We start from the raw sequence: 22,248 nt of genomic DNA, 5'->3' as shown, positions 1-22,248 counted from the left end.
AGGCAAATCTAATAGCAATCCTTGAGGCCATAAATTAAGAGTCCTAGTGTGGCTTCACCCTTGTGACATGAATGACCTGTTGCCTCAGAATAGCAGTTGTGGTCAGAACTCAAACAAGCCACTACTGTTACATTAACTTCCAGTTAAACATGATGCTCAACTTTTGGTTTGTTTGTATACAGAAAAAAAAGAATAGACTTTCAAAATAATGGGACTAGTATTTTTAGTATACAAAATACTCCTACTAAAACTCAAGTCAGTTGTATACCAGTCTAAACATTACTATGATCACCCTTTGTACATCTGTGGCCCTTGCTCTGGCCATTCCTACTGGTTAGTTCAACACAAGTTTGAAACTACTTACTGCCTCATCAAAGTCACATCCAAGACGGTCCCTTATCTCAGCAGGAGATAATAAACTCTAGTACAATTTTGATTCTGCTGTTTACTTGAAAAGAAGCGAAGTCCTGAGCTGCTTTGTTAAGAAAGATTATAAAATGTAATGGCTTGTTCAACATATAGAGTGCACTCTTTCAGGTGCTACACAGAGCTCTCCTTTACATATGCTCAGAAACTAACAATAGTTACAACTTTTCTCTGTCTAGGTACCAAGTGCTTGATGGAGTTTCTTTGCTTGCCTTCTGCTAGCTTGAGAAAGTTTTTGAGATCGACGTGCAGACTGAAAGTTTTGTGCCATTAGAGAATAGTAGTTGGATATTGCATGTTGCCTGCAGAAGAACAAGACTGCCATTAGCAGCATGAAATCAGTGCAGTTAATTAACTGGTTGTCATACAAACTGCTGGAGAACTGTTAGATGGGAGCAAGGAAGAAGTCTTGGACCTGTACACTTTCACTGCATAACTGTTCTAAACATGAGCAAGAAAATATTTTGTACCTTCAGTGAGCATAAAGAGCAGCACACAAATTAAGTACTGCAATACTTTAACAACAGGAGTGTTTCTTAGATCTAATCTAAGTCATTAAAATGAAGAAACATTTTAATAACACATGGAGCTGGCAACTAGAAACAGTTTGAGATCAAGGTTTGTTTCATTATGGAAAGACTGAAAAATGAGCTGTAACACTAAAACTCACAGCAATTGGATACAAGAACAGAAAGTCATATGCAAGACTGTAAGGGCACCTCCAAAAAGGTTTATTTCACAATTAATCCAGCAGGCAACCTACAAACCAGCCAGTGACAGAGCACACTGTATGCATCTACACGTGCAGGAGCACTGGACCAAATTGCTTAATGGAAGCACTACACATCACTAAAGTTTCAGTCAAGCATTTGAAAATGCTCTCATTTTTCATGAAATACAGCAATCACCTTCTTACACCTATCTTTGTTGCTAAAATAGGACATAGTATTCAGGCTGCAACTTCCTCTTTAACAAAAGTAACAGTTCCAACATGGTGGGTGAAGATCTTCATTTCACAATAGATCTCAGTGAAGGTAAGAGGCATTTACCTGGTAGCGATTCAATTAATTGACAGTAGAAGTGATGTTTAGAAACTTAGAGCAAAGAATTCCTGTTCCTTTCCATTTAGGTACAAGTGCTATGTTTAAAAATGCCCGCAGTCCAGGTATTAACTGCTGTTTATTGTGATGGAATTGTCTTAACTGCTAAGACAATGCTAGAGATGGAAAAGAAAGGCTGTAAAATTAGCTCAGGGTAGCGGTTTGTTCTGTTATACTTAGTGATCTTCATTAGTAATCAATGATGACTGACATCGAGTGACAAAGACATTAGTACCAGTAGTTTTCTAATCTGGAGTGAGAAAAGCTGCTGTTTGTATAGAAGTCCAACTTAGGGTTCATTGCAAACCCACAAGGTTTCACTAATCACAGTGTAGAGGTGAAGTTTTACAACTGCACAATGATCCCCTGTAGCAGATCACTATAGCTACAGTGAATATGAAGGAAGAACCCTGTGGTTCCGCTTAGTAATGCTTTAGAGTAGCACAAGTTAATAAACTTTTCTCTCTGGAAACAGTAGGTTTTCTCCCCACAGATGCATGCAGGTATAGACAAGGTAAGTGAACAACTACTTTACCTGGTTGATACTATCTTCAGTTACGAATGAGAGAAACTGTCATATCACTAACAGATGGGAGAATATTAGGAGTGAGATTTAGTGAACTTTCAATGGATATGATCATTAACTTAATATAAAACTTCACCTATGGTTATCTATAAATTATCCCATTGGTAAAAAATTGAATTTTGAAATTATGTAGGATTTTAAGCCCTTACCTTTGTAGATAAAGGTACTTAATGCTAAGCCCTCTATAGAGGTTTATAGGTACTTGGCATTTAATTATTGAATGCTTGACAGCAAGTGTTCGAAGACAGGAAGAAGTTTAGGGAATTGCCCTGTGACAAGACTTCTGACCTTTAGTTTTTACTAAGTACGTCTAATTCCAAATGACATAACCTTCACAAACACTGCAGCCTACCTCCTCAGAGATTAACCAAAATGTTGTATAAGAGGCTTCTGCATCCTCTAAATTTGAGTTACAGGCTATTTGTTAACATAATGCTACTTAATAAAAGGATTTTCTTATAAATATCCAGGCAACAATTACAGTGTCAGCACAATGGGATTTCCACTCTACTCCAGCCTGGATTGGCACCCCTTTTAGACAGAGGCAGGAAGGTACTGTTCTCTCCAAGGTAAAGGTAGGCTCTTGCTGTGAACAACTGACTTCCACAGCAAGAAACCTGAAGACAAGGAGAGCATTTCACAGTTTTTAGAAGCTGCAAGTCCAACTGCAAATTTAATCTGCATGGGTATCATGAAGAAAGAAAGGCTCTGCTACATTACAGCTGATAAAGTTCTAAAACTATTCCTCTGTAACTGAGTTACAGGGATTGCTTAGCCTGCAATTGGCAATGTCTGAGTGGGAGATAACCTGCTGCTAAAAGTTGAGGGACAGTTAGTGGTATTTACCTCTCCTCCTGCACAAGGGCTTCATCGAATGCCTGAGAGATATGCTTCAATTTGCAAATCCCTGAGGAGACCAGCTCCAACTCGCAATCAAACTCTCTGCAAACAGAATCATCATTACTAAAGATTAAACAGGACAGGCTGACTAGGTGACACTACCTAAGCCTCTATCTCTGCAGCAACAGCTATAGTTACCTCCAGACTTTACCCAGAGTTTAGGGCTGTACAGTCATGCTGTTAATTCCACTGATCAACTCTTCACATCTAACAGACGGCTGTCTTCCAATTCAAACATTGTGTTCAGATTCACAAGGCTTTGATTCAGCTTCTAGCTTTGACATTTCTTATGTGACTCTGACCAAAACAAAAACCTATGTGTGCATTATGATGTATTTACCTAGCTCACAACCCTTTGTCTAAATTGTGTTAAATCCTTGAGGCAAGAATCTCTATACTCTCTATAAAGATTTCAGCATAAGCAGAGGTAACTCTGCAATACAAATACCAACTTTGGAAAAGTTAGAGCCAGGTAGAAGGGAACTGCAGTGAAAGCATTTTTCTTTACCAAAAAGGCATCAGCAAAGAACTCAAGATATGTCTGTAGTGCCTGATGGGGACTGGTGCTGAGAAACACGGTGTAAACTTACCCAGTGGGAGAGTGATTTTTAGAAAGTTCTTGTCGTAGCACAAAATTAAGTTTCATGTTTCAGCTTTATGTAGTGCTCATTCCCTGTCTATAAAGGAACCTGTAACTACAGGAGAATAGGGATAGCAACCTTCCTATCTTGCCCTTCACCTTACAAGATAATCACAGTAATAATAATAATGATTTTTTAAAAGAGTATGGTTTAGAAGAGAATGTGGCTTACATCTTTCCTGTGGCAGGAGCAGGGGATGAATAAGGGCTCTTCAGTGCTGCTGCTCTTCTTGATCTCCGAAGAGAGACCGTGTCTTTACCAAGCCAGGAGGAGAAACCCCTCCATTCTCTATGTTCGGACATCCTTGTTGGCCCAGGCAAGGCTCTTCTGCTGGATCTTGGCGTGCCTTTGGAACTGGTTGGTGGAGTAACACTTTTATTATGGCAAGGAGTTTGAGGTGTAGTACTTCTTTTCTTGGTAGACCCAGTTGCACAGCTTCTGCTGATGGATTTAGCTGGAAATGTTACCATTGAGTGGACTGGGCTTTGGCAAGACTTCTGTATTTTCTGAAGGAAAAATAAAACCAATTAGCCTACAGTTTTGAACCAGAAAGACAGGAAACATTTAAGCTGAATCACTAGTCTTCATTCTCTTATCAGGTTTCGTCTAACATGAATGCTTCTCAACCCTCTGTACCCAGTTGCATTGGAGAAGTAATTTGCTCCCCTAGTCCTTGGAACTTGTCAAGGTCTTCAGCAGGCCTTGGAACAGAGCTCATGCTGCTCTTTCAAGCAGGAAAGAGCCAAGCTCCCTAACATATAATTGATGCAGTTAAACTCAGGTTGTCCACCAATGGGTGGTGCAAGCTCAATTTCGCTACCCTGGTTCCATCTAGCAGTTTTTGTCAGTCCAGATTTAGAGTGACTGTAATGAAGAACATAATAAGTAGCATGTGTACAGGAAAAGGTGTAAAGAAAAATAAATTCAAAACACTACACATTTCTTGGAAACTATTCTTTGCAAGCAGTTGCAGCCTCTACCTACCTTCCTTCTTGTGAAGGTCGTTCTGTCATACAAGAAGAAACACAGTAGGGGAAAATAATTTATTTAGTAATAAAATAGAAGTTTTTATGAAACTAAATTAATATTTCTTCTTTTCACCTTCCTCCCTCTTCTGCCACATCCAAAATTGGCTTTTCTCTACTTTAGCAAGAATATTAAAAACTGTAGTAATTAATAGAATCATAGAATCATTAAGGTTGGAAGGGATCTTAAATATCAAGTTCCAACCCCACTGCCATTACAGTGTGCAGGTGGGAATACATCAGTCTGTAGAGTGCAGAAATCTTAGTACTGAAGATGAAGCAAAAGCTTAACTCTATCCACACTCCACTACAAAGACAAAGTACCTGGGACACTGTTCCAAAAGCATTTTTTGCTTTTCTTTTAATACTCTGAAGAGTTTGACTATTCTGTCTTGCTTCCAGACTTTCCCAGGTTGGGGTCTTATGAAAATTCAGGTCTACTTGTTTTAATGGTACCCGATTTCTTAGAGACATGCGGAAGGTATTGAGAGAACTCAAAGAAGCCCTTCTCTTGAATTTGTCAGGTACAGGACTCTCATTCTCATCAAAGTCAGCTAGGAGCTGGTGTTTCCGCCAGGCCATTGTTGCCTTGACGTTTTGGAGCACAGATGTCATCTTGTTGCTGTTCTTGGTGAACCTTATTTCTAAAACAATCAGAATGAGAGCAAGAATTAGAGCATGGTACAGATCAGTGTGGATAAGGAGAAATGGAAATGTTTATACAATATATTCAGTTACATTTGCCTGAAACAACAAAATCAAAGCTAAGTAGACTTTTACTTGGAGGCTTGAAGTAGAACAGCATTAATTTCTACAGCTGTGTAGGTCTGTAGATGTCCATAGTCATCTTTCGCTGCTTTTCCAGTACTGGACATCGGACCTGCTAAGTTGTGAGACTCAAGCCGGTGAGGTGGAATGCTCTGTAACTGTAAGTTTCTCATTGGTGTCTCAGACTAAAGTCTCACATCCCAGATTTTTGCCTTCATTAATCAAAACAGCCTTCCACTGGCAGATGAAATTTACTCTGCTGCTGTATCCTGCCTGGGTTGCTGGCTGGAGGCTCATACTTCACTCATTTATGATTGTGGACAGGATTGTTATTGGCAAAAGATATTGGTGTGAAGGGCTAAAATGCTTGTTACCTATGTATGACAATTTAAACACATAGTTTAGGCAATTTAGACACATAGTTTAAATTCTTCATTTTCACTAGGTATCTAGCTAGGATACCGCTAGCAAATTACTTCTAAAAAGCAATTGAAAAAAATATATGTACTTTAGCAATTTGAATTAAGAGTTAATTAATTTTACCAATACTTCATTGCAGGTTTCTGTTAATTAAAAAAAAGCAAAAAAAGCTGGGAGATCTCAACCACATATTAGGAAAACCTATTATTCCTTACCATACCTGGTCTCCTAAAATGTTTCCATCTCTCACAAGCATCCTTATTTGTGTCAGAGAGCAGTAAGGCTTATTGAAATATTTTAATCCTGAAAGTGTTTGGGATATTAAGACCTTTATGTATCCCTGCTTGTGGGAACAAAGAAGGGCTAGTAACCGGGCAACCAGTCCTCTTCATAGCTACCAGTCTATCCAGCTTCCTTCTGATAAACTGTTAACTGCTGTTGATGAATTTGTGCTAGGAAGTATTACTCAGGTGAAATGCACAGAAGGGAGTAGCTGCCATCCCAGGGTTACATTTATCTGTTATCAAAGTGGCAGTGAACAGTACGACGTGGTGCTCCAGGTCATTCGCAGCCTCTGGCAAAGGCTGCGGCAGCTGCACGCCCGGCCCCGCCGCTGGGGCCGCGCTGCGGAGCCCTCCAGCAGCTCTTGCTGCTCGGGCAGGACTCTGCGCTGGCGGTCGCCATTCCCCGCGCTCGTTACTGACGGTTGTGGCCAGAGTCGCCCACACAACCGCGGCCTGTCTGGCAGAACCGGTTCTGCACGGCGGGAGACGGCAAAAGGCAATTCCAGCCCAGCCCACGCCGTTATTTCGCCCGCCAGGGACGGCTGAAACAAGTGCGAAATGCAAGACCAGCCTGGGCCTCGCACAGGGCCGGGGGGCCGGGGCCGCGCCGCCCCGGCAGCTGCTCGGGCTGTACTCACAGAGCGCGGGGCCGCCGCCCGCAGGAGCCTCCTCGCGCCGCCGCCGCCGCGTTCGAACGAGGCGCCGCCCCCGCCCGGGCTGGCGCCGCTGCTCGGCCCGCCCCATTGGCTGCGCCCCGCGCGGCCGTTACAGGGCCCGGCGCCTGCGCAGCGGGGGCGGCTCCGCGGGGCGGGCGGGGCCGCGCGTCGGGGCTGCGGCCCGGGCCGTGCGCTGCCCTGGGCCTGTGGCCCGGGGATCCCGCCAGCGGCAGCAGCAAAAGGATTTAGAGGCTGTGTTGCCGACTTGGGCGCCCAAGACGCGGCTCCTGTTACTTGTGGTAATTAGTTATGAGTTAACATCCTCAAAGTTTTTGTTTGTTGGTTTGCTTTTTCCTCCACTGGCTTCTGCAGCTCTTGCTGAAGGAAACAGCTGCTGTAACTGCACAGTGCTGTACTGGAAACCATCTGGGAGGGCCTTTGTAGGGAATCAGCCAGGAAAGAAAGGCCAAGTGCAGAGAATTCGGCATAGGGTTGGCTTGTTTTGAGGGGGTTTTGTGGCCTTTGGGTTTTGGGGGGTGTTGTTTTGGTTTTGGGTGCTTTATTGGTTATTTTTGTTCTACCCTAGAGGAAAATGACATGCAAAGCATTTATCTTTTAAGTACTTATACTGGAAAAATTGCTTTGGGAAGAGCTGTAGCAGCTTCTTGTTTTTTTTCAAAGGTTTGGTTTGCTTTCCTCACACCAAGTTAACCTTAGAGCTTACAGCCAGACACACTTCCATAGCTAAGGCTTGGCTTAGAGCCATGGGAAGCCAACCCAGTAGCACTGTAAGATACCTCGAGTCCCACCATTGGCTTATAAACATACTTGCTGTAAGTTCCCAAGAGCTGTGGATTTAAAAAAAAAGTTCTATGGTGTTTCTACTCCTGTGTTTTCACACACTATAATATGACAGAGTATACATGAATAAAAATCCCCTATCAATAGATGTGTTTCTATGTCTTAGAGCTCTATTTCCTGTTCTGCTCTCTTCAGCCCATTGGCTTTGTGTCTTCTAGATAGCTGCAGATGTGTTAGCTTCTTCCTTAGCCTGCTTCTGTCCCATCTCCATAGGGAAAGCTTCAGACTTTTCTCTAGTAAACGGCAGCCTGAGCACCATATTTTAAGGCTTGGCTCAGATCTCTGGAATGCCAAAATGGGGCCATTCACTAAAGACCTTTTAAATGACTGACAGGTCTGCAAAACAAAGAGCTCTTTGTGGTGTGTTTCTGGGAGGGAGGTGTGGCAGAGATGTACTAAATACAAGAGGTGGAGTCAGGTGGTAATCAGATCCACATGTTCAGTTTCTAAGTGTTATCTTGAGCTCTGAGAATTTGGATTGGTATTTTGAATGGGGAGAGAGGCAGAATCCCTAAGAATAGACGTGCTAAATGAACAGACAGTGGATACAGGCAGAGAGATAATGTGTAACTGAAGAACTGTAGGCCAAAAGGGAAGCAGCAGGATGAAGTTGAACTGGGCAGTCTTGTGGCTGTTTATGAAATTAAAATAGAAATATCTGAGCCTTTGTAACTGTAAACAGATTCTCAGGGATCTTCATGTTTTCTTTATCTTCTTATGGTGCCTCTGTTGTTTCCATATATTTCAACTTTTTTACCCAGCAGACCAGCACATGATAAGGAGGAAAGGTAGATTGGAGAGCAGCATCATATACTTTTGAGTTGCATCTTCTTGTAGTTCTGTCAGCCAATAAGCCTTGATTTTGGTGTAGATCATAAAAAAATATCACTAGATGTCTTTCCAGTTTCATTCCCAAGAGCTAAGGAGTGATTTACCAAGTGCACATGATAAGATGTGCACTATAGAGGTGGGAAGTAAACAGATTTTGAATTTTTTCCTCTTTTGCAAAGGTATTAACAAAACACTAGCTTTCTTTGCCCTTTGGATGTTTGCAGCACGATCTGTAAAAGGCCTCATTGAAACAAGCACATAACAGTTTGCATTTCACAGCTGAAGTTTGCAATTCATAGCTGAAAAGACAGAGGTTGCATTGCTTCCCTTCTTGGCAGTTTATCACTCAGCTGCCTTATTCTGTGAAAAAGTGACAGGACAAGACCTATGGCCTGTACCTGTCTTGTAGATGGTGACCTTTATTTCTCACTTCCTAACAGACTACTAAACAAGTCTGCTCTTCTTTGCCACTGTCTCCACCTTAGCCCTTTACCACTACCCACTACCACTGCTAGCCTTGTTTCTGGCCATTGGAGTGCAATGACTGAAAATCCTGCTTGAACTGAGTGATGAAACTTCTTATATTGCTTATTACTCTCAACAGGGATTATACCTGAATCTATGGCCACAGGCTATCTCAGATGGTAGTCGTGGAAGAGTACCCCAGAAGGATAAGATACGTTATTTGCACTTGTTTTATGCCAACAGTACTGTTCAAATATGTACAGCCCAAGGTAGTGGATGCTTTCAGACACTAGGTATCAGGCCACAATCCATTACAAGTTACAGCTGATGGTAACCAAAGGTTTCTAGAGGCTGCAGTTAGCCTGTCAGCAGCTGGTACCATTTCACTACTTAGGTAGATCTAAGGACAGAAGGTTAAAATGTGTCCTGTGCTTGTATTGTGATTGTTCTTCACTAATTGTTTTTTTGTTTTGTTTTTAGGTTATACTACAGTTTAAACCAAATAACTTGTTTAACCCTGACTGCTGGAGTACACAGGCAAAGAAAGGATTGATTTTTTTTTTTTGAATGTGAAGAAGGAAACTTTCATCCCTTTGCTTGGAAGCCTAGTATCTTGGGAATGGCAAGAAATCAAACCACAGCTCTCTTCATCTAGGTTTGGTTCAACACCCAGAAGTGAGAAACTGTCTTCTCAATGGAAGACAACACTGAACCTGATAAGAGCTCCTGGGCTTATCTACCTGATGTCTGTTTGGGGCAAACTTGGCCAAGAGAGCCCCCATATTGAATGTGGACTTCTTCTTTGAAAGAGTTATGAAGCATGATCAACTAGCCAGGATCCTGCTAGCGGAGATCTCGGTCAGGTGCATCAGTCTACAGAGCTGTCCTTTCAGTGACCCAGAATAGATAATGAGACCGACGCTCACTAACCTCCCAGCCTACTGCCATCTTCTGCAGGTAAGGGAAGCAAGTGACATCCTACTGCAGGATGACAAAGCTAGGTAATCATATAGGCATAACAGTGTAGGAATTCCTGATCAGTTTTATGTTCAGAGGGTTATTGTCTTAAGTGAGCCATTCCAGTGTTCCAGCTATAGTATAGTCAGATAATTATCCTTATTCAGCTGAAGTCCCTGTTGTGCTAGTCTTTTCTATCAGGCTGATGTCAGGTCACCCTTATATAAACCTGAAACACTCAAAATACTGGTGGTTGTAATATCAGCTATGAGCAAAAAGAACCTTCCAGGCAGGACATAATTTTTGTAAACGAGCTTTAGACCTACTCTGGTTGGACACCATCCTGCTTAGTAACTGATAACTTCTGTGTCCTTTCAAATTTCTCTGAACCCCACCCTTTGCAGTGAAAGCTGACTGTGAGGAAAATAGTCTTTACACCTTGTTTGCTTGCAGAGCTGTAGCCTGCATCAACCTACATTGATGGCTTTCCTCCATTTTGGCAATGCACAAATGTCTCAACAGCACATGTAAATGAACTGGTGCCCACATCAAAGCACTTTGGTGTCCCCAAAGATGCGCAGGGAGTGTGGTGGTGCAGCCGCACGGTGACAGAGTGGGCAGGGCCCCTCAAGGATGTGTGGCAGCCACTGGGCCCCCCCTGCCCTCGCCAGGGCGGAGGGAAGAGCAGTGCTCTGTGCCACAGGAGTCCACGGGTGCTGTGCTGGGGAGGGGACTGGCTGCCCACCAGGCACTGAGCGGGCTGTGGTGGGCGGAATGGGGGTGCAGGGTAGCGGGACCTTTTGTGTGCCCCGGAGGCTGGCGTGTATCCCAGTGGGGTGCTGCAGCAGTTGCAATGCGTGGTATGCTCTCCACGGGGTTCAGCTGGGGGAACTACTGAAGTGTATGGTGCCTCTGTGTCCAGATGTGTGCCTGAATGTCCAAATTGCACCCTCCTCCTGTTTTGTGGTGTTGTTGTGGTTGTCAGGGTGTAGTACCCAAATTTCTGAAGAAATCTGAATGTTGCCAGAGTAAGCTCAGTGCAGAAAACCTACTCTAGGTGAATGTGCTTTGGTAGGGTGGTTGGACTAAATGATCTCCAGAGGTCCCTTCCAACCCTTACCATTCTGTGATTCTGTGTGTGATTCTGTGAAAGATGTGCAACAGCTGACCCATGTAGATGATTGCATGCCTTAGGGAACTACACAGCCTTATACCTGACAGTTGCTGACAGCTTTCTTTTAAGTTCTGTTGCATTGCAGGGTTTCCAATGAACAACAGAGATCTGTAAAGCTTTCTAGAAATTGTCTTTGGATCTACTCTTGTATCTGGGATAATTTCCAATATGTCAAATAAGATCCTGGCGTGAGCTGTGGGTGTAGCATCTTCTAATGGTAATAGAAGTTGTCTGTCTCTTAGGATAGTGTGTTCACACAGGGATCCCCCATCTTAATGAGGCAGTAGAGATTACCTTATACTGTTGTCACAATACAAAATTGATCTGCTGACAATCACTTTTCTGTTGGTAAACTGGAAACTCTTGTTTATTGAATTCTAGTTACTGTGCTTATAAGCTCTGTTCAGTATTTCTAACAGTGTTCATTCTTTTTCAAGGAATTAACACTTGAATTGAACAATGACCATGAGCTGCTGGACAACATGCATCTACAGCTCATCTTATCATGCATGTTATTTCTGAAAGTCTGGGCATTTCCAAGTGTTACCTTTATGGAGAGGCTGCTACAAAACTGTGCAGAAAGCAAATGCATTTTGACTAATATCAAGGTAGAAGTTTGTGCTTGAAAAGTCCCATTCTTTCCTCTCTTCAATACTAAGAGAAAGGTGAGGTCCCCATGCCCATAGAAAGGTCACTTACAGAAATGTTACTATTAACTACCTTCCCTGTACTATGTGTCAGCATTATAATGAGCCTGGGAACCACTCACAGAAATGGGGCTTTCCAACCTATTTAGCCATGTACAGAATACTATAGAAGTGGAATAACAAGCCCAAACAGTGCCACAAGATGGTGAATTCAGTAGATCCTCCCAGATCTGTGCAGATCCCAAGGAGGCATCAGATCTGTAGGTAGAAGGAACTTCGCTCTTCTTAAAAATTCTTTGGTAGGAGATGAGGTTTTCGGTCAGTTTGGAGTGAAACCAGAGAAAAACCTTAAGATTTTACTCAAAACCAAAGAATTTGGCTTCTTTAGATTCCTCATTAGTCACAAAGGCTTTTTGTTGTCACAAGTTTTAATGGGCTGAACCTGCTCCATGTAGCTGACAGAAGTGACTGTCATTCATGCATACAGAGCAGGATTTACACAGCCCACCAAGACACTAGTGAAAAGGATGGGCTGTTGGGTGATATTTACAGGAAGTTCAAACACCTGATTGACTCAGAGCTTAATTACTTTGTCATCACATACCCAGTAGTGTAAACAACAGAGGGAGACAAGAATATCCAGTGACATCTGCAAGCAATGAGCAGATTCTTTGGAGGGATTTGAGTCTTGACAGCAGGGCTTCTGAAAGGGAGTACAGCAAGAGAGAGGCAATGGACACCTTTACACTCCATGCATTAAAATGCTGGACTTGGAAGCTGGCCTCCTATGTCTCCAGCATCACCTATTCTTGCCCTTGTTTTGTTTTTCCTCACCAGAGCCAAAGGAAGCAATGAGCCTTTTTCTACCCTTACAGGCATCTCTAGTAAAAATAAGGCCCTCCTCTTTTTTCAGCTCTTCTCATTGTAGTGCTTCAAACATCTTACCAATGAAGCCCATCTTGTTCTTTCCATTTTACAAATAGTGAAACTGAGACAAAGGGTGAGGAAGTGATTAGCCCAAAGTCAGCCTTGGCTTCATCTTGAGTCAGGTGTGTCAGCTGCACTATCCAGAGTATCACCATTCCCTACCTCCATGTTTGATAGAAACACCAAAATGTGATTTAGGATGAGACTCCTGCTCTAGCTGCCACAGCCTCTAGACCTTTCAATGGCAAAAGATGTCGTTGGTTGCACATGAGATAAATAATATGGAGGAAGGGATATTTATTCCTCTTCAGGAATTGTATTGCCAACCGGGAGATTTCATCAGGCATTCTGTAACATAGATAACTGTGAAAAAGATAGCTGTAAGTACTAGGTCTGTTTTAATTACCTTGCACAACTAGAACAAGGACAGCACTGAGCCAAACCAATAAATCTGGAGGTTTGTCGATGAAATTTCAGCAGGAGCTGCCTCTTTGGAGCACATACTATCTCCCAGTATGATGGCTTCAGAAGTTGTTAATGTAAACAGACTCTCTCATTTGCATGCAGAGCACTTCATCAATGTACAGTGTGTTCTCCTTGACCTGGATCTCCTCCTCCAAGGAAAGCTGTCGGCGGCGCAGACCTTTCAGCTCTGTTTCAGCCTGTGCGAGTGCATCCTTTAATCTAACCAGGAAAATACAGACAGTATCAAATAATAGCTGAAAACACATAGATAGTTTTTTACAAATGGGATAAGAATTTTGAGCAGGGGGGGAATATTTAAAAATGGAAGGGGCTTCAAAGGGACAATACCCATGCAGCTTCCCTGAAAGTGTCCTGCCTCTAAGGGAAAAGCAATTTCTATCTTTCCAGGGAGAATAGCTGGGATGCAATGTTACTTTGAGTCATTAAATTAATCCAGTAATCTATACTACATATTTTCCCCTCTGTCGTAATTTACACTTGCCTTTGAATATTTTTTGTAATCTCTTGAACTTCACTAATCAGCCTGCATTGCACTGTGTCATAACACAATTCCACATTGGGGCGATGGTTCCTTGCTTCCAAGCGGGTTTGAGCCACTTTAACAGGTCCTTCTTTATCAGCAATTCCTTTCTTTAAGGCTGCAATGTTCTTTTCCTGTGAGGCAGTCTCATCCATCACCTTAATTAATTCAACAGAAGGAAGTGCTGTACACTGTCTCTTACAGTGGGTCAAATAATCAACATCTTTAATAGTTACAGTAATAACAACCACAGTAATGCTTTTTATGTTGTTATTTCATCAAAGGATATTTTACAAAGGTCAGCCAGAATTATGATTCATTCATTGGAAAGTAGGTGACACCGTTCTGAGTGGAACTGGAGTTTTATTCTCAGAAATTAATTTTTTAACATTATCAATCAGTTTTCATGTATCAAACTTTGAGCACATTGATCCTGATATTATAAGTTATTAGGTTCTTATATCACAATTGAGAGAATTCTATAGGAGCCCTATGTAATCACAAGGGAAGTAATGACTTTACTGATGTCTGCAGCAACACTCACATTGAGTGAATGATTCCAGCAATTCAGCTCTGTAGTGGTGCACACAGAGCTGAGAAAATAAAATCTAAGATGACCTTAATGGGGGAAGTGGGGGAGAAAGTGGGAATGTAGCTGGGGTTGCTGGTATTGAAAAGGTAGAATTCTTAAAGCAAAGTATAGTTCAAGCCACTGGATTTAGAAAACTGGCAGACAGCTGAAGCCCACGGGTTTCCTGTTTTTCACAGACTGTCCCCTACCACTTACCATTGCAAGGAGTGTCTCTAGCTTGTGCTTGGCATCCTTGACTTCCTTCACCCTGTTTCTAAACGCAGCATTCACTGTCTCATATTGCTTGCGCATGTCATTCTCTGTCTGTGAGAGGATGCCACCAATCAGCACCCTCAGTGCCAAAGAATTGTTTCTCTGCTTGTCAGCCTTTTTGACATTTATGTTTGAGAAATATATCCAGTCTTCAGGGCTAACGAAACTGACGAGATTAAAAATAAAAAGTCATTAACTGGCAGCATCAGGCCTCTGTGACTTTGTAAATCTATAATTATTCCACAAAACCAAGAACAAAGCGGAACTATGAACCAGTGATGCTGGTAATTCTACAGATGCAAAATAAAGACCTCTCTGTAGCAAATGTTTCAGAACAAAGTAGGATGGAAATAACTTTGCTAAAGTCACAGAGCAACTTTTGTTACAAATTCCCTGATACACTATTAAGTTGTTGTGGGGGAAACACAGATAATAACCAGTATTTCTTAGAACACCTTTCATTAATTTAGCTGTTATTACAAATATAATCCAGCTGTTACTAACAATAGCTGGTAAGTATTCACACAAATCATTTGCTCGCTCACACAGTTCACCACCTATAAGACAGTAAGTTACTGTACCTGGCTGGAGCGATAGCTGGGAAGCCAGCCCCTAACTGTACACTAGTGGCTTGCAGGCAGGTGCTTGGAAAATTCCTCAGAGGGTTCCTTATTACATTTACTGTATATATAAAGCTGTAATTGTAATTTATAGGTAGCAGCCAACACCATTTTGGGTGCGGTCTGAGTTATACAACCTGTTGATGCATGCTGAGAGGTCAGTAGCAAAAACTGTCAGTCTCTCCTTGTTCCAGGTTGTCAATTCTCAGCCAATAGTGTCCCTAGGAGACTTGGGAGACACACTGCTTTTTCAATATGTTTCATCTTTTCAGCCTGTTTTTCTGTGGTAGCTATTTCTTCATCTAAACCATTCAACCTAACCCACACAGAAGGGGTGCATTTGACAGGTTAATGACTAATTCAGAAACTGACTCCACACCTCATGTTGCAGTCTAGCACTCTCCTCACTAGGACATGGGAGAGGAAGTTTCATTAGTAAATCTCTTCTGAGTTTAAGCAACATGTGAAATTTTTTCTTAGCTAACTGTGATCCTCAAAAACTTTTAGTACACTTGCAGTTCACTGGGAACATGATTATTGTGGGTTATCTTATAGACATATTAGATGGATTCTAAAGTGATGGACAGAAGTATAAAAACCAAACTGCGGCACACATATGATGGACAGCTATAGTCTGTTTTACACAAAATCTTGCTATTACTGAAGCAGCTCATACCAGATTTATAATTATTATATGTTCATTAAACTAAAACCCCACTTACTTTCCTTTTATATTCTCTGCAATATCAGCATATCTGATATCAGGAGTGTTGTTTGTCAAGCTAGCACAGTAATCATCAATCGTCAAAGCTGTGAATTTGTCCTTCAGATCCATTTCCAGGTTGTATTTTGCTGAACGGTTTAGTCTAGGAGGAAAAACAAGTGAACTGTAGCAGTCACAGGAGCCCCTAACATACATGCATACATGTAATATACATGCTGTTATGGAATTCTTTGAATGTGAACTGTTAGTTGCAAATTTCCAAAATCTAGATGGTACAATTCCTGTTGGAATTAAAGGTATAGGATTGGATCATGAGAAGACCAGGGATCATGTGCAAGTACTTTCAGGTCTAACTAACAGACCTTCTCACCGTTACTGATAGAATCGTATGAATTAGGACTGACCTGTAGTAACTGTTTAGTACTGAAGGTAACTTTGGACCTGGGCTCAGCCTGACCCTACAACTTTGCAGGATTATGGCTATCTCACTTTTCATCTAAACAGCATTCAGTTACACTCTTTGCCTCTGCACCTGATTTGCTCATTGGTTTGCTCCAATGTACGTTCAAGCAAAGCAATAACCCCCTGGAGGACTTCAGTTTCCTTCACCAGTTCCTGTTCCACTTCATCATGCACCAAGTCAACTCCAACTCGCCTCTGCCTAAACAGAAAGAGGAAAAGCCATCAGCCACATTGTTCAAAGGCTTTTTCTTGCCACACGGGCAGTCTTTCCTTTATGGCCTTGGTTCCCCAGTGTTATAATACCTAAATCAGACTGTGACTCTGCTTCAGAAAGAGACGGGCCTTTACTTCACAGCCTTTTTTATTATTTGTTAGAGGCTTCTTACCAGTTTTTTGCTGTTTGTTTTTTTCTCTCCCTGAATGCTTTTCTTAATCATCTCACCTGTTCAGGAGACACTTTTGGGCAACAATGAGTGGTTCTTTGCAGCTCTCCAAAGATTTCTCCAGTCTAGTCTTGAAAGTCAACAGCACCTCTGTTTCATGAACAATTTGCTCAAGTTTGTTATCTAATTCTTGCTTCCAGAATTTTATTTCTTCCTGTCTCTGTTCTGCAGAATGAAATTACAAACAGGTATTTAATACAAGCCCATCTTATATGCCAGAGCACTGTGGGTCAGAATTAGATATGGCTAAAAACAAACTTATTCCACAGCAGAGTGCTGTAGGCTGATGTGTGCAGACAGCTTTGCAGCCCCATGTCAGATGCTTTCTGTGTATTTTGGAGAAGTAACTTGTTTGTTAAAAAATAAGGAATCTGTCTCAAAATATTTTAAAAAATATTTTAATTTTTTTTCCATTAAATCAGAGAGCATGGAACTGACATATATTCCTATTCACTATTAACATGTTTTCTAAGTCCATCTTAAACATATAGTTCAAGCAACACATCCTGACCCATGCAGAACACACGGGATTACCTATTTTCTTGTTGACATCACTTTGAGTTTTCTGAGTAGTTGTTTCTATTTCATCCAGCAGTCTCTGACTCTCAGCTATCATGCGCTCTGACCTGGATTTCTGAGATTCTGTACTGGCACACTGCATCTTGTTTGCCATGTCCCATTCTGAGGGATGAAACTTGGGTGGAGCTTTCAACAATTTGGCCATTGTTTTTTTGAAACTTTCTGGATATAACCCAGGTCAGTTCTTGCAATGTGGAACCTGAAAACAGGAATAACGTTATATTTGGAAAAAGCATTATATTTGCAGAACCAAGATGGGGATAAGACATTTCTCACCATGAGAGTGAGAAAAATTCTTGCTCCTCTTACCTGCAAAAATTACACAGGTATGAAAAGACTTCTTGCTCAAGGCTACCCAAGACTTTGCTAAGGTGTAGGGGGGAGAGTTTGGAGTGAGAAAATAAAGAAACAGAAGAATTTGGAAATGTAAGCTCGGAGGCGAGAGAGAGAGAGGATTGAAAGTGGAACTGAGAGGAAAAGATGGGCTCTCTGCAATAAGAGGGAGAAGGGAAAGAAAAGGAGACATGAGGAAGGGTGGAATTACTAAATAGACAATCACAGAGAACTGAGAAAAAGTGAACCAATATAAAAGATAAATAGTCTCACACATGTTGGCAAAGTAAGCATCATTTAAGAGTATGGCTGAAGAGGTGAATGAAGTCTAGATTATAAAAAAGAAATTTAATGGTCATTATAAAAAAAAAAAAAAATTAAAAAAAAAGAGAGAGAGAGAGAAAATAGGACCGACCTGAAAATCTGAAGGAGAAAATACATCAGGTAAATGAGGAAATGGAAAAGCCTAGGAAGTGCTAAAGCAGAACAAAGAAAAAAGCATACTGGGGACACTGGTTTTATAAAAGGTGAAACCAATGTCCAAAATACATGCAAAGTCACAGCAATTTATAAATTTTCTTATTCTTGCACTACGCTCATCCAGTGTTCCTGAGGCAGCTCCTCACCCCAAATGCACACAGCTGCTTCTCAGCAACAGGCAGCTTTGCTCACACTTCAGCACAGATACCCTTAAAACAATCCCCCATCTCCCTTACACACCTCTTGGCTGATATTGCTCCTAGCCTGGACTTCTCCTAAGGTCAAACCCTGGCTAAGTGCCACGTCCTTAGTTCCCCTTCACTGGCAGAATGGGTTGCTCCCAGTTGCCTTCCAGCTTCAATCTCCACAGCCACAGTACATAGTTTCTTTTTAAATGTGCCACTAAATATCCCAGGAGGTGGCTCACAACAGCATGGAAGGTAAACAAAGCAGTTGCTATGGGAACAGCAACGCTGCCTATAGCAATCTTCCGCTATTGCACCGGATGTAAGAAGGACAGCACACAGAAGCCAGTGGTGCTTTCATTCACCTATTCCCAGTGAAGATCTGTCTGGAAATAAAAATGTATTCTTTGTACATTTATTGAGATAATGCCCAGAGCTTTGGACAGTAATTTTTTATCACTTTATTGCAAAAATTCATAAAGATTGTGAAGGTAAATGAAAAGCATGTTAAGTATCTAGCTGTCTAAAATGTCAGTCATAAAATGTCCTTAGCAGTGTGTTCCATCTTTGTGGCAACTATATTCTTTCCTGGTACAAAAGAGACTGGGAGTCAGAAGAAATGAAGGAGGCAAAAGAGTATCACATCAGATGGTACAGTGACGTCCCCTCTGTATTGCCCTGCTGAAGTTTCAATGAGATTAGGGTTTCTCAGAGTTCCCAACGAGGTTCAAAGAGATGGCAAAGTGATAAAAGAAGCACGTAGCAGGGATCAAAAGAAGTTGAGCTGGTCCAAAACAGAAAAGTGGGAAGCAACTGCTATTGTTTGCTGCAAATACAGTGCAGTGATAGCTATAAAGCTGCAAATGATCTTTAATTTCAAACAGTAGCTAAATTGTCTCTGTGATCATTAAAACTGGTACCTACAGTGCTTCCTTATGCCTGCTGCTATGTAAACAGAAATCTGCACATATTCCAGTGGAGCAAAAAAGGGATTTTAGCTGAAGAAACACTCTTACAGAAAAATCCAGGTATTTCAGAGTTAGCCAAAGAAACAATACAGACTTAAGAAGAGTCATCTTTCATTAGAACTGAAGCCATTAGCCTGAGAGGAAAAGGATTTAAAGATTCAGGAAGCAGCAGAGAATGAAGTGCAAGAGAAGCAAGGAAAATGAACAATATATGCTAACTGATGCAGGAGGATGGAAAGCTGTGGTCACAGACACAGAATACTCCTAATTTGCAAGGTAAAACAAAACCACAAATAGGCTGAACAGTGATTAGGATCTACTACATAGACCACTACTGAGGCAGACCTGTAAATCAATGTATATGGTACTGCACACATAAAGCCTGTAATTATTTGTACGAGATGCTTGAATGGACTGTCTCTTGATTTGTCCATTCTGCCCCCTGCCTTGGTCTAGATAGACTTTTCCCGCGCCCCCATGGAATATTTTTTAACAGCTTCTTAACATAACATGCTAAAATGTGTTGGCTGAAAGCAGTAATTTTTGTCACATGGCAGCTGGAGCAGGAACTGGAGCCCATCTCCATAATAACTGAAAGTTTTCCAATTACTTAGGATGTGAACTCAAACCTAGTCTGAACAGAGGTTTTACTTTGGCCAACATGAGTCACATGTATCAGGCTGCATAGGAGTCCTCTTCCACAAAATTTTATTATGTATAATTTCACTAACATTCCAAGGCTTTTAGAAATAAGGGGAAATTAAAGAGGGATGACAAAATTATTAATAATAAACTGAAATGCTGAGATATCTGAACAGCAGCTTAGAAAATTAATGTCTTATGTTTCTGAAAATGTGCACAGTGACTTTGAAAGCTAAGGAATCCCCGAGTGATGATCCTCACCATCACTGTGAGACCTGTGGGAATTAATGCAGTTTTGTTGGGCAAACCCCAGTAGCTGATGCTGTCCTGACCCCACATTGTGAGTGACAGCACCAGAGAGTAATTAATTTGTCGTAAACAACCCTAAACCTGTTCTTCATTGTTAGCTTACTATAAAAGATTATTTTCTTTTAAACTGTTAATAGGAAATTTACAACTGATCCTTCAGTATGAATTATACGACGTAAGAAAGCTTCATTTTTATCTCCGATGGTTTTCAGGAGTTGAACCATTGTAGACTTCCTGAGGCTCACAGTGCTGCGCGCCGAGTAACAGAGGTAAAACCAACGCAGCAACTAGGGCAGTTCCGAAAGGAATGAGAATGAAAAGGCTTATTAAGTCCGGAAAACCTCTCGCGAGTTACACGGAGAGTAAACGACCCCGAAGCAGCCAGGGGTCCGCCGGCCCGGCCCGGCTCCTCCCGCCCTTCCCCGCCGTACCCTCCGTTCCCCGCCGTACCCTCCGTTCCCCGCCGTACCCTCCGCTCCCCGCCGTACCCTCCGCTCCCCGCCGTACCCTCGCTGCCGCCGTCAGCTCGCCCCTTCCTCCCCCGCCCCAGTCGCCTCCAACCGCCGCCCCGCGCAGGTGGTACCGCCAGCACCGGCCGGTGCAGACGTGCAGAACTCTCCGTGCTGCGTCCTCAGCTGGGGAGCCGCCGGGTGCACCGACATCTGCACCCCCCTGCCCGCGCAGCACCGAAAAGCCCGATCTCTGCAGGGTGAAAAAGTCTGTGCTGCTCGGTACACGGGGGTTGGCGAACTGGTACCAGCTCCTGTGCTGATGAAACGCCATTCACTCACCACATCCTGTATTAATGAACGGTTTTACAAAGGAGCACTCCCACACCTTGGTGAATTGTGTCTGGAAATACATGTTTGCTGTGGAGGAGTCTAAATAAGCAGCATTAATGACTCCAGATCTAAATTAAATGTGTTGCCATGTTCCTTATTAAATGCATTAAAAATACCACGATAGTCTCATTCTCCAGAGGCTTAAACTGTCAACCAAACTGCTGTGTGACAGTGCATTGAAGTGGGATAACTCTCTAGTTTGTGCTGATACGGCAGCGTTGTTAACTGCTTGCTTTCAATACTGCTGAAAACTGCAAAGCAGACTAACGTAATAGGTCAGGATTCTTGTGTTCCACTAGCATCTGGAGTAAGAAAGGCTCTGAGAGATTTGGGAGTTGTTCAGCTCAGAGAAGTGTCTGGGGAGATCTTATTGTGGCCTTTCTGTACTTAAAGGGGGCTTCTAAGAAAGACAAAGACAAACTTCTTAGCAGGGCCTCTTGCAATAGGACAAGGGGTAGTGGTTTTAAACTAAAAGAGGGTATTAGAGTAGGTATAAGGAAGAAATTTTTTATAATGAGTGTTGTGAAACACTGGCACAGATTGCCCAGGGAGGTTGTAGATGCCCCATGCCTGAAAACATTCAAGGTCAGGTTGGATGGGGCTCTGAGCAACTTGATCTAGTTGAGGATGTTCCTGCTTATTGCAGGGTGGTTGGACTAGATGACCTTTAAAGGTTCCATCCAACCTAAACTACTCTATGATTCTATTTTAACTCCACTGATGCTTCATCTAGCCATTAAGCTATTTTAGCATAACCAGAAGTGACTTTTAAGTGCACTTTACATAAAGCAATACCAACTTTATTATGGATGCTTTAAAATTATCCCTGTAAGCCAGGCCAGGTTTAAATTAATGACACAGGTTGAACCAAGTGGGCTAGTTTTATGTCAAATTACATGTATCCAAGAGTTTGCACTGGTTTGAGCATATGTTTAGATTAAAAACTTCACTTGAAAAGCCACACAAAAGGGAGAAATTATGAAAGGCATCTATCCAATTATTGTATTTCCAAGGAGGACTTCCCTGCTGTGGGAAGCTCTATGCAAACATAATTTTAAAAAGTCAGTGATATCTCTGCTGAGATTATTTTGAAAATCTTGCACAGAACAAAGTAATTTAGCCTTTAAAGGTAGGATCAAGTTG

At 42.0% G+C, this 22,248-nt stretch overlaps 3 protein-coding genes across 9 annotated transcripts; 1 reads left to right on the top strand and 2 right to left on the bottom strand.

The window, feature by feature from the left end:
- Positions 1 to 244: 244 nt before the first annotated feature.
- Positions 245 to 6,854, bottom strand: PIMREG (PICALM interacting mitotic regulator). 3 transcript variants are annotated; one of them, XM_051635591.1, is made up of 6 exons: positions 6,082 to 6,312; positions 5,003 to 5,322; positions 3,825 to 4,159; positions 2,959 to 3,054; positions 2,062 to 2,108; positions 644 to 728 (listed from the first exon to the last, which is right to left on the bottom strand). In XM_051635591.1, exons 2-5 carry the CDS (start codon positions 5,291 to 5,293, stop codon positions 2,078 to 2,080), a joined length of 753 nt encoding a protein of 250 aa, XP_051491551.1. In that variant the 5' UTR covers positions 5,294 to 5,322; positions 6,082 to 6,312; the 3' UTR covers positions 644 to 728; positions 2,062 to 2,077. The 3 variants fall into 3 exon arrangements, with proteins under 3 accessions (XP_051491549.1, XP_051491548.1, XP_051491551.1); XM_051635589.1 differs by lacking the exons at positions 2,062 to 2,108; positions 6,082 to 6,312 and adding an exon at positions 6,789 to 6,854 and having other exon boundaries at positions 245 to 728; XM_051635588.1 differs by lacking the exon at positions 2,062 to 2,108 and having other exon boundaries at positions 245 to 728.
- Positions 6,855 to 9,707: 2,853 nt separating this feature from the next.
- On the top strand, positions 9,708 to 12,960 carry FBXO39 (F-box protein 39; the record flags this gene model as incomplete). Its single annotated transcript, XM_051636078.1, is given in 3 exon segments — positions 9,708 to 9,920; positions 11,532 to 11,702; positions 12,229 to 12,960. Coding segments are annotated over 3 exon segments (513 nt in total), but the record flags the coding sequence as incomplete, so codon positions are not given.
- Positions 12,961 to 13,047: 87 nt separating this feature from the next.
- On the bottom strand, positions 13,048 to 20,817 carry TEKT1 (tektin 1). Of its 5 annotated transcripts, none has more exons than XM_051635584.1 (8): positions 20,771 to 20,817; positions 17,302 to 17,545; positions 16,767 to 16,932; positions 16,395 to 16,523; positions 15,861 to 16,004; positions 14,462 to 14,684; positions 13,636 to 13,832; positions 13,048 to 13,352 (listed from the first exon to the last, which is right to left on the bottom strand). In XM_051635584.1, exons 2-8 carry the CDS (start codon positions 17,489 to 17,491, stop codon positions 13,193 to 13,195), a joined length of 1,209 nt encoding a protein of 402 aa, XP_051491544.1. In that variant the 5' UTR covers positions 17,492 to 17,545; positions 20,771 to 20,817; the 3' UTR covers positions 13,048 to 13,192. The 5 variants fall into 5 exon arrangements, with proteins under 5 accessions (XP_051491544.1, XP_051491547.1, XP_051491545.1 ...); XM_051635587.1 differs by lacking the exon at positions 20,771 to 20,817 and adding an exon at positions 20,752 to 20,767; XM_051635585.1 differs by lacking the exon at positions 20,771 to 20,817 and adding an exon at positions 20,733 to 20,762.
- Between the last annotated feature and the right edge of the window lie 1,431 nt (positions 20,818 to 22,248).

The sequence above is a fragment of the Apus apus genome, chromosome 18, assembly GCF_020740795.1.
Source record: "Apus apus isolate bApuApu2 chromosome 18, bApuApu2.pri.cur, whole genome shotgun sequence".
Lineage (NCBI taxonomy): Eukaryota > Metazoa > Chordata > Aves > Apodiformes > Apodidae > Apus > Apus apus.
This window is presented reverse-complemented; position numbering and strand designations above follow the sequence as displayed.